General features: G+C 46.5%; 1 protein-coding gene across 1 annotated transcript in view; it reads left to right on the top strand.

Annotated features, from left to right (window-relative positions):
• The window catches only part of SYN3 (synapsin III), a 318,593-nt gene that overhangs the window by 143,039 nt on the left and 163,009 nt on the right, over positions 1–12,545 (top strand). Inside the window, exon 5 of the mRNA XM_066590171.1 lies at positions 12,018–12,174. Within this exon, the coding sequence (XP_066446268.1) occupies positions 12,018–12,174 (157 nt within the window). The remainder of the gene's footprint in view (positions 1–12,017; positions 12,175–12,545) is intronic.

Here is a 12,545-nt window from a genome sequence, read left to right as displayed (position 1 = left end):
AGGGTAGCACGGGACCTGTCCAAGTAGCTGATGGAAGGCCTACCAAAGGGTAACCCACAGTGCGGTTTAACTTGATGATGGGTTGTCACGGGTGACGCCACCGTTCCATCCTCTGCAGTGAATCCGGATGATGAAAGAACTGGTCCACACTCACAGAGTAGGTTTTAATTGCAAAGCCAGGAATGGTTGGCAGCGCTCCTTTACTTGTGAAAACTTATTTACAGTCCAATCACAATGCAAATCCTACGAACAGGAGAATTGGTGCAGAAATCACAAAGTGGTGCAACAGGGAGGAAATCGCAGGTTCACAGAGGAATCTACAGTCCCAGTTATCTGTAGGGCTCCGGGCCCAGCACAAACACCTCTTCTACTCTCCAGCTCTCTAACGGTCTGCACTTCCATTTGGCATACAATCCACACTGCGATGGTGGTTCATTCTCGTTCTTTTTCTCTCACTCTCTCTCTCTTCTTCTCTCTCTCTTCTTCTCTCGCTCTCTCTCTTGTTCTCTGTCTCGCTCTCTCTCTCTTCTGCTCTCTTTCTCTCTTACTCTCTCTCTTGTTCTCTCTCTTTCGCTCTCTCTCTTCTTCTCTCTCTCTTTCTCTCTCGTTCTCTCGCTCTTGTTCTCTCACTGTCTCCCGCGCGCTTTCACTCTCCCTCCATCTGTGGGATAACTCCACCGGCATCTCCTGGGTGTAACAGGCCCAGGGATGGCTGGGGATGTCTCTCAGCCTCCTCCATTCCAGCCCACGCAGAACGGAAGGTGTCTGTGTGGGATCCTTGCTGGGCTAGGACCGGAACAGAAGACCGACAACAACCATCAAGCATAGTCACATGACTCTAAACGTACAACATAGAATGATACATTTCCAGACAGAGCTGGCTCAGACATTAACCCGTTCAGCGGTGTAAACTGCAGCACACATTTCACTGATTCATTCCTCATTCAAAGAGAATGTACAAGACAATAGAGACAACACACAGCAGACATTATGGAGGGCCCGTTATTCTGGGTCACTATGCAATGTTTGTGTCCGTAATGTTACCCTTCCTATAGCAGACCTGCTAACGTTCTGCCCGCATCGGCATGCACACCTAGCAGCTTTACTGAGGCCGGCCTCACTGGTTCATTGGGCGGGGATCTCCGTCTAGCTGTCCGCCACCACTTCAGGGTGATGGCGCAATTGCATTGCCCCTATTGGCAGATGGCCTCCAGTTCCTGTACCCTGTGCTTAAGGGGCTTCTCCAAGCAGTCTGCTTCCCACCGGGGTCTGTGTACTGCTCGCTCTGCAGACCATCGCATCTTCATTACGCAGCACTCCAGCAGCGCCTCTCACAACCTCGGAGTCTCTCTGCACCTATTTCCACTGGCGCTCCAACAGGACGTCCTGCGGGCCGCCGGTCACCCAACGTCTCATGTCATGTAGCAGACATTGTCCTGTTTTATGTGGGGACCCTCAGCCAATCAGTAAATGTCTTCTTAGGCATACTCTGTTTAGCCACAACCATTTAATTTTGGTGTATGTGATAATTTGGCGCAACTATTGGCACATTTCACAGTCCATTGCCATAGCAACATTTTAACCCTTGAGGGGAGCCCCTTACAAGCGCCAGAGTCAGAGGAAGGGTCGGGTTATGTTCCACACGGTTCTACATGATGTAACTTTCAGGCAGCAACGCGGGTGATGATGAGTTTGATCTGACTGCTGGACGGAGGTTTGGGGGCAACGGGGTAGCTATTACTCTGAGCGGCACACAAGGCGGGCTGTATTACTCTGAAGGGGTACAGAAAGGGGGGCTGTATTACTCTGAGGGGGTACAGAAGGGGGGGGCTGTATTACTCTGAGGGGGTACAGAAGGGAGGGGGCTTTATTACTCTGAGGGGGTACAGAAGGGGGCTGTATTACTCTGAGGGGGTACAGAAGGGGGGGCTTTATTACTCTGAGGGGGTACAGAAGGGGGCTTTATTACTCTGAGGGGGTACAGAAGGGGTGCTGTATTACTCTGAGGGGGTACAGAAGGGAGGGGCTTTATTACTCTGAGGGGGTACAGAAGGGGGGCTGTATTACTCTGAGGGGGCACAGAAGGGGGGGCTTTATTACTCTGAGGGTGTACAGAGGGGGGCTGTATTACTCTGAGGGGGTACAGAAGGGGGGGCTTTATTACTGTGAGGGGGTACAGAAGGGGGGCTTTATTACTCTGAGGGGGTACAGAAGGGGGCTGTATTACTCTGAGGGGGTACAGAAGGGGGGCTGTATTACTCTGAGGGGGTACAGAAGGGGGGCTGTATTTCTCTGAAGGGGCACAGAAGGGGGGGCTTTATTACTCTGAGGGGTACAGAAGGGAGGGGGCTTTATTACTCTGAGGGGGTACAGAAGGGGGGTGTATTACTCTGAGGGGGTACAGAAGGGGGGCTGTAATACTCTGACGGGGCACAGAAGAGGGGCTGTATTACTCTGAGGGGGTACAGAAGGGAGGGGGCTTTATTACTCTGAGGGGTACAGACGGGGGGCTGTATTACTCTACTGAGGAAGTTTGACCTGACTGTTAGCTGTCGGTTGCAGGCGGTCCAGAAGTCGCTTACTCTGAGGGAACACCAAGGGGAACCCTACTATTTTGAGGGGACACAGAGGTGGGCACTGTTACTCTTAAAGGCATAGGGGGTGTCTATTACTTTGAGGGGGCTCTATTATTATGAAAGGGCACAAAATGTTACATAAAGCTGCCAGTTGGATGACTGCCTATATTTAATAAACATATACATCTGTCTTCAGTATTGACATATACCGTAGTGTCATACTCGGTGCCCATATAATAGTGTCATACTCAGTGCCCATATAATAGTGTCATACTCGGTGCCCATATAATAGTGTCATACTCGGTGCCCATATAATAGTGTCATACTCAGTGCCCATATAATAGTGTCATACTCAGTGCCCATATAATAGTGTCATACTCAGTGCCCATATAATAGTGTCATACTCAGTGCCCATATAATAGTGTCATACTCAGTGCCCATATAATAGTGTCATACTCAGTGCCCATATAATAGTGTCATACTCGGTGCCCATATAATAGTGTCATACTCGGTGCCAATATAATAGTGTCATACTCGGTGCCCATATAATAGTGTCATACTCAGTGCTCATATAATAGTGTCATACTCGGGGCCCATATAATAGTGTCATACTCGGTGCCCATATAATAGTGTCATACTCAGTGCCCATATAATAGTGTCATACTCAGTGCCCATATAATAGTGTCATACTCAGTGCCCATATAATAGTGTCATACTCAGTGCCCATATAATAGTGTCATACTCAGTGCCCATATAATAGTGTCATACTCAGTGCCCATATAATAGTGTCATACTCGGTGCCCATATAATAGTGTCATACTCAGTGCCCATATAATAGTGTCATACTCAGTGCCCATATAATAGTGTCATACTCGGGGCCCATATAATAGTGTCATACTCGGTGCCCATATAATAGTGTCATACTCGGGGCCCATATAATAGTGTCATACTCAGTGCCCATATAATAGTGTCATACTCGGTGCCCATATAATAGTGTCATACTCGGGGCCCATATAATAGTGTCATACTCGGGGCCCATATAATAGTGTCATACTCGGTGCCCATATAACAGTGTCATACTCGGTGCCCATATAATAGTATCATACTCGGTGCCCATATAATAGTGTCATACTCGGTGCCCATATAATAGTGTCATACTCGGTGCTCATATAATAGTGTCATACTCGGTGCCCATATAATAGTGTTATACTCGGTGCCCATATAATAGTGTCATACTCGGTGCCCATATAATAGTGTTATACTCGGTGCCCATATAATAGTGTCATACTCGGTGCCCATATAATAGTGTTATACTCGGTGCCCATATAATAGTGTCATACTCGGTGCCCATATAATAGTGTCATACTCGGTGCCCATATAATAGTGTCATACTCGGTGCCCATATAATAGTGTCATACTCAGTGCCCATATAATAGTGTCATACTCAGTGCCCATATAATAGTGTCATACTCAGTGCCCATATAATAGTGTCATACTCGGTGCCCATATAATAGTGTCATACTCGGTGCCCATATAATAGTGTCATACTCGGGGCCCATATAATAGTGTCATACTCAGTGCCCATATAATAGTGTCATACTCGGGGCCCATATAATAGTGTCATACTCAGTGCTCATATAATAGTGTTATACTCGGTGCCCATATAATAGTGTCATACTCGGTGCCCATATAATAGTGTTATACTCGGTGCCCATATAATAGTGTCATACTCGGTGCCCATATAATAGTGTCATACTCGGTGCCCATATAATAGTGTCATACTCGGTGCCCATATAATAGTGTCATACTCAGTGCCCATATAATAGTGTCATACTCAGTGCCCATATAATAGTGTCATACTCGGGGCCCATATAATAGTGTCATACTCGGTGCCCATATAATAGTGTTATACTCGGTGCCCATATAATAGTGTCATACTCAGTGCCCATATAATAGTGTCATACTCGGTGCCCATATAATAGTGTCATACTCGGTGCCCATATAATAGTGTCATACTCGGTGCCCATATAATAGTGTCATACTCGGTGCCCATATAATAGTGTCATACTCGGTGCCCATATAATAGTGTCATACTCGGTGCCCATATAATAGTGTCATACTCGGGGCCCATATAATAGTGTCATACTCAGTGCCCATATAATAGTGTCATACTCGGTGCCCATATAATAGTGTCATACTCGGGGCCCATATAATAGTGTCATACTCGGGGCCCATATAATAGTGTCATACTCGGGGCCCATATAATAGTGTCATACTCGGGGCCCATATAATAGTGTCATACTCGGGGCCCATATAATAGTGTCATACTCGGTGCCCATATAATAGTGCCATACTCAGTGCCCATTTAATACTGCACAATTAGCCACATTGTTGCGGCGTGGGATCTGACCTTTCCTGTCCGCCGCCGCTTCCTGTAGGGATGGTTTCCGTTTATTTAGGTGTCGGCTTCCTCCGGCCTCGTCGCTGACATATCTCAGACGGCGTTTAATTACAGCCTGTCAGCCGTGAGTTAGTGCAGCTGTCAGCTGACAGACAGCGTGGACGACGCCAGCGCATATTCCTCGCAGGCAGTTACCGGTGAATGGTGAACGTCTCGTACGGGATCGGCCTAATGTTTATATATCACCTTTTACTAAACATACCGTGATTGTCCCCGTTTACCCGTCTCTGTAGTGTGCAATGCTCTTAAAGGAGAACTGCAACTAAAATGTGTCTTCTGACACGATGAGCGGCTTCAGGGTCTAGCGGTCTGTAGCTGCCCTCATCCTGTACAAACAATACTAAAATAATACCACCATGCCTTGTCCTCTTATAAGGCTATCATACAGCGTCCACATAGTATTGCCAGACAAAGCCCAAATAATACCACCGTATGCATAAAACTAATGCTGCCAGACACAATCCATATAATACCACCACATAGGCCTAAAGGTTAACATAACACTGCCAGACAGAACACAAATAATACCACCATATACTGTAGGTCCGCATAATGCTTCCAGACAGAACACGGATAATACCACCATATACTATAGGGCCACGGAATACCAACATAAAGATTATATAGGGCCACATAATACTGCCAGACAGAACCCAAATAATACCGCTATAAATGTCTGCATAACGCTGTCAGACAGAAACCAAATAGTGCCAACATATTGGTCCACTAAATATTCCTAGACAGAATCCAAATACCACCATATAGTGTCCGCATAATCATGACAGACAGAAGCCAAATAATACCACCATATGGTGTCCACATCATCATGACAGACAGAAGCCAAATAATACCACCATATGGTGTCCACATAATCATGACAGACAGAACACAAATAATACCACCATATATGTCTGCATAACGCTGTCAGACAGAAACCAAATAATACCACCATATGGTGTCCATATAACACTCTCAGACAAAACCCAACTAATACCACCATATACTGTAGGTCCACAAAGTTCTGCCAGACAGAACGCAAACAATGCCACCATAAAGGTCATGTAAGTCCCCATAACACTGCCAGACAGAACCCAGGTAATACCACCATATCGTGCTCACATAACACTGCCAAACAGAAGCCAAATACAGCATGTCAATAATAACTTCACACAGTGGCCATCTAATACAACCATGCCTATCAGAGGCTTAACTTGAAGCTCCTGGGCCCCAATGCAAAATGTGTAGCGGGGCCCCTAATTATAATGTTTTATTCATAGTACTGGGCTACCTATAAGGAGAAGAGAGGCCTTATGGGCCCCTAAGGCTCCTGGGCCCGGGTGCAACCGCATCCCCTGCTCCCTCTATAGTTACGCCCCTGATGCCTATATAATATCACCATATTGTGCCTAAATAATGCTGCTATACAACATGTAAGAACTCTTATAGTGTGCATATAATGGCACCATATACTATCTATATAATACCACTGCACTTATAGCAACACCCGGGGCCCGAACAATGCCCCCATACAGTATGTACATAAATCCTCTATACGATGCACAAAGAACTGCGTCTTAACAATGCCATACTGATGTCACAGCAAACGCACGTGGTTGTGGTCCTGCAATGCAGCTCGCAGGTTATGGTGGAACATAGCGGAAAACAATATATAGTCACACGGTGCCAATTGTCTAACTGATGTCTTTGCCATAAAATTGCACCAGTTTTTGTATGTGACAGTGCAGATACCTTCAGTGATCACAGGTGATGTCATCTCTGATCGGAATAGGTAATTTTCTCTATCTGAGCCCAGACCACCATGCCGACTTCTTCCAGCCATGACTCATGGCTGCCCACAAACATTCCATACTGCTGCTTCTCTCTTTTTCCAGTGCCCCTCCATAGTAATAATACCACCCCTCTTGTGGCCCCACTAAGTAATAATGCCCTCTCTGTGGTCCTGCAATGCAGCTCGCAGGTTATGGTGGAACATAGCAAAAAACAATATATCGTCACACGGTGCCAATTGTCTAACTGATGTCTTTGCCATTAAATTGCACCAGTTTTTGTATGTGACAGTGCAGATACCTTCAGTGATCACAGGTGATGTATTCTCTGATCGGACTAGTTAATTTTCTCTATCTGAGCGCAGACCACCATGCCGACTTCTTCCAGCCATGACTCATGGCTGCCCACAAACATTCCATACTGCTGCTTCTCCCTTTTTCCAGTGCCCCTCCATAGTAATAATACCACCCCTTTCATGGCCCCACTAAGTAATAATGCCCTCTCTGTGGTCTCAATATGTAATGGTTCTCCCTTCATGACCCGACTTAGTAATAGTCCCCCCTCTGTGGCTCCAGTAAGTAATGGTGCTCTCTCTATGGCTGCATTCAGTTACAGTGCCCCTCTGTATCCCCATTTAGTAATATTTCGTACTCTGTAGCCTCACTTGGTAATAGTGCCCCTTATGTGTTCCCACTTAGTACTAGTGACTTCTTTGTGGCCCCACTTATTAGTAATGCCCCTTCTGTGCCCCTAATTTGTAATTGTGCCCCCATCTCATAACAGTGTACCCACTTAGTAACAGTGCCCCTTCTGTGACCATACTTGACATTAGTGTTACCTCTGTAGACCCACTTGATAATAGTGCCCCCTCTGAGACCTGATTATTAATAGTGCCCCCTCTGAGACCTGATTATTAATAGTGCCCCCTCTGAGACCTGATTATTAATAGTGCCCCCTCTGAGACCTGATTATTAATAGTACCCCCTCTGAGACCTGATTATTAATAGTGCCCCCTCTGAGACCTGATTATTAATAGTGCCCCCTCTGAGACCTGATTATTAATAGTGCCCCCTCTGAGACCTGATTATTAATAGTGCCCCCTCTGAGACCTGATTATTAATAGTGCCCCCTCTGAGACCTGATTATTAATAGTGCCCCCTCTGAGACCTGATTATTAATAGTGCCCCCTCTGAGACCTGATTATTAATAGTGCCCCCTCTGAGACCTGATTATTAATAGTGCCCCCTCTGAGACCTGATTATTAATAGTGCCCCCTCTGAGACCTGATTATTAATAGTGCCCCCTCTGAGACCTGATTATTAATAGTGCCCCCTCTGAGACCTGATTATTAATAGTGCCCCCTCTGAGACCTGATTATTAATAGTGCCCCCTGGTGCTGTGAGACTCCGGCAGAATCGTTCCATAAACAGCAACTTATTGGTGGTTTCCAGGCAGGTTTATTAAATGTTGTCATCGTGTAAAAACAAGGCGATGCTAAGCGAACGTAAAGCCTTCCTTTAAACTCCCCAAGACATGCGTGCCGACTGGTAGATCCCGTGTCCCAGGACTGCGGACAACCCCACAGGACATACGTGTCACATGTCTGCATAACGTGAGCCGGAGAGCAGCTGGACTCTTTACTCCCCGGGCTGTTATAATACGCCATATTATAGGCAGTAGAGCGAGGCCCATAAATAACAAGCGGAGTCCCGTATAGATGGGGTGGGACCACAGCTGGACCAGGGGAGGCCTCCCTTGTGGGGTCTGCTATCTGACACAGGGAGAAAAACTGCCTAATTAGGACAGAAAACCTTCTAGTTAATACACCAATCTATTGTGAGTCCATAACGAGTAACAATGCTACAGTCTTCAGAGCTGAAATCCCCCAGCATTGCCAGCTTGTTCAGTCTCTGCATTCCATTTACACCGGACCCTGTACAGTTATGTCATGTAGGCAGGGGCGCCCCTTCCAGGACGCTGCAGGACCTCGGGGGTGGCAGGTTGCCACCTGGCTGCTACTTACTTTTTTATTGCCCATATTAATTATGGCCAGCAACCCGACAAGCATTGAACTCACTCCCCCTTCTGGCAGCTGGCGCTGTCGTAAGCAGTCTGCGACTCCTGACCTCTCCCCCCTTCCCCTCTGCGCTCCTGCCTACCAATATGGGGTCATTACTACTGGGGCAACTATGGGAAACATTATTACTATTGGGGTCACTATAGGGGCCACTAGTACTAGTGGGGCCACTTTGGGAGCAGTGTTATTACTGGGGCGCCACGATTACTACTGGTGCCACTATAGCAGATACTATTGCTAGTGGGGCCACCATGGGGGTCACTATTACTGCTGAGGCTACCATGGGGGGGTCACTATTTCTACTGTGGTGACGATGGGAGACACTATGACTACTTGGACCACTATGGGGGCCAATAATACTACTGGGCCCATTATGAGGGACATTATTACTACTGAGGCCACTATGGGGGCGTCACTATTACTACTGGAGCCACCATACATGTTAATATTACTGCTGGGCCACCATGGAGATCACTGTTACTACTGAAACCACTAACAAGGGTCATTATTACTACTGAGACCCCTAATAGGTTCCCTATTATTATTGCAGCCACTAACAGGGGTCCCTATTGCTACTAGGACTACTAACAGAAGTTACTGTTACTACTGTGGCCATTAGGGGGTTACTATTACTATTGGGGTCATTAAGAGGGCCCATATTACTATTGCTAGCACTAATGGGGTCACTATTACTACTGGGGCCATTACGGGGGTCAGACAAGTCTGAATGGTTCCGATATGTGTTGAGTATCTTGTGTATTGGTGCTTCCAGGGCTTGTAAAATGAGTGGGTTTTTTTGCGAGGAAGGGGAGCGCCATTTCACACTTCGCTTCAGGCAACATAATGGTTTGGGGCTCCCATACATGTAGGAGACCCGAAATGTCATTAGGCACTTTAATATAATAAGACCGGATCCATTAATAGCAGCTTGCTGACGGCTTCCAATTAGACGTTTTCCTGAAAAATAAGCGGTAAAAGCAGCCAAACTGTTTAAAGGTGTGTTGTAAGGGTCCCGCATTGTGCCTGACGGTGGAGCAAGTGGGATCAGGTGGAGCGAGCGGGATCAGGTGGAGCGAGCGGGATCAGCTGGAGTGAGGGGGATCAGCTGGAGCGAGCGGGATCAGATGGAGCGAGCGGGAGCAGGTGGAGCGAGCGGGATCAGGTGGAGCGAGCGGGATCAGGTGGAGCGAGCGGGAGCAGGTGGAGCGAGGGGGAGCAGGGGGAGCGAGCGGGATCAGGTGGAGCGAGCGGGATCAGGTGGAGCGAGCGGGATCAGCTGGAGCATCGCTGTAACGCGACTAATGAAGACTTTACCACTAACAGTATTTTCACCCTCAGGACTGCGGCGGCTTTCTTGCAGCAGACTGGTTCTCGGTGCCGTCTGCCTCCCCTCGGACCCCCATCTTAAACACATGGAATTTTTGGGTGTAAACTATGACTTTTATTACCATAGTAAAAAAAGAAAATTGCGCCGTTATCTCGCCTTCCGCTTTCTCCAGGATCCCAGCACATTCTGCAGTCTGATGAGCAGATAAGTCCATCAATAAGACATTGAATGATCTATAAGAGGCAATGTATGAAGAAATGCTCCACCTCAAATCTATGAATCTACATGGTTGTGCATAACTAGAGTTCTGGCAAATATTAAACATGGGGCCCATGGGGCTTGATGCACATAGACCTCGGGGTATCGGTAGGATCTGTAAATATATATTTGTGTCCCCCCACAAAATAAAGTATAGTCTGCAGACCTTGTACACTGCTGTTACTTCCCATGACTTAGGTAGCATCTTCTCTGATTGTAGTTCATTTTTTCTACTCCGTCCTGCCCAGATCGCAGTGACGTCTTATATCAGCCACAACCTGTAACGTACACATTTTTGGCTGCTCACGTTTCCAGCACATCCCCACCCCTACACACTCCATTCATAGTGCCCCAGATGGTAATAGTGCCCCATAAGCCATAACTGTGCTCCCTTGGGTTCTCGCACAGTAATAGTGCGCCTTTGAGTAACCCACACAGTAACAGTATCACCCTCCTGCCTGCACACAGTAATAGTGTCTCTATTGTACCCTTATATAGTAATAATGCAGCCATTGTGCTTCTATACAGTAATACTGCCCCTATTATTCTCCCATACAGTAATGGTGACCCCATTGTGCCCACTTATAGTAATTGACCCCAAATAGAAATAGTGGCTCATATACTAATATTACCTCCATTGTGTTTCCATATAGTAATAGTCCCATTAGGTAATATTATATGGGGCACTGCCTTTGTGTAAGCCTTCATGACTCTTCCTGAAGCAGGAAGCTCTGGCTTAACATATTCACAAGTCCTTGAGTTCTCTCTTCATACCTATTCACTTACACCAATGCAGCTGCCCACATGGGTTATCACTCAGTGTTCCCAAAATCCTGACCCAAGACTGATTCTAGAGCAGCCAACGATATCATTCACAAAGCTGGGTAAGCTGGGTAACAATAGTGATGGCTGTGTTGGATATCACCCAGCTTTCCTAGAAACTGATATAACTGACAAACTCAACATCATTTTAAAGGGGATTGGTTTCCTTGACATTGGGGCACACTCATGCCAGGAGCTATAAAACTCCACTGTATATCATCGTTGTCTGGGTATTTCCTTCCAGGAAATGTCAAGTTCCTCAGAGGACCACTTTCTGCCCGTATCCTCCACCCGCAGAAATATCTGAGTGGATGTTATCATGTTTTACACTTGGGGTTCGGAGGAGCAATGTAAACCCGGAATGGCAATGTGAGCCCTAAAGTGATCTGATCACAGCTGTTGCATCTCGCCGATGGCTAGGGTCAAGTTGACTGAAATTATGATTAAATCACACATTTCTCTGCTGCAGATGTGTTCTTCCTCCCAAAGTAAACTCAGGTTATATCCAAGGTCAATACCCTGAGATGGGAGAGGAGCTCCTTCAAGGCATGTGTGTATATTTATATAGGAGCAGCAGAAGCAGGGCTGATGTTAAAGGGAGACTCTACTGTGTATCATTGGGATTCATCGCAGCAGCCATATTGGAAGTAGACAAGACAGGGGGGGCTTATATACAGTCTTGACCAAACTTCACTTTATTCCTTCCAGATCGTTCAAGCCGGACTTTGTTCTGATCCGACAGCATGCGTACAGCATGACGCCGGGGGAGGATTTCCGCAGCTTGATCCTGGGGTTACAGTACGGTGGGGTCCTGAGTGTCAACTCCCTCTACTCCATCTACAACTTCTGCAGCAAGCCCTGGGTGGTGAGTGTTCCCTGCCTTTAACCCCTTATTGATGCAGACTTTTTATTTTCAATGTTTGTTTTTAAGTCCCCACTTTCAAAAAGTCATAACTCTTATTTTTCCATCGATGCAGCGGTCTGAGGGCTTGTCGCTTTTTGCTGGACAAGTTGTATTTTTTAATGGTGCTATTTAATATACTGAATAACTTTTAATACATTTTTTAAGAAGTGGAGTTTTAAGGGCACAAAAACCCTCAAATCCAACATCTATTCTGCTGGTGGAGTCACTGTGTACATACATTACTTATCCTGTACTGCTCCTGAGTTACATCCTGTATTATACTCCAGAGCTGTACTCACTATTCTGCTGGTGGAGTCACTGTGTACATACAT

Source organism: Eleutherodactylus coqui, chromosome 2 (assembly GCF_035609145.1).
Source record: "Eleutherodactylus coqui strain aEleCoq1 chromosome 2, aEleCoq1.hap1, whole genome shotgun sequence".
NCBI classification, from domain to species: domain Eukaryota; kingdom Metazoa; phylum Chordata; class Amphibia; order Anura; family Eleutherodactylidae; genus Eleutherodactylus; species Eleutherodactylus coqui.
The sequence above is the reverse complement of the archived record's forward strand: the minus strand, read 5'-3'. Positions and strand labels throughout refer to the sequence as shown.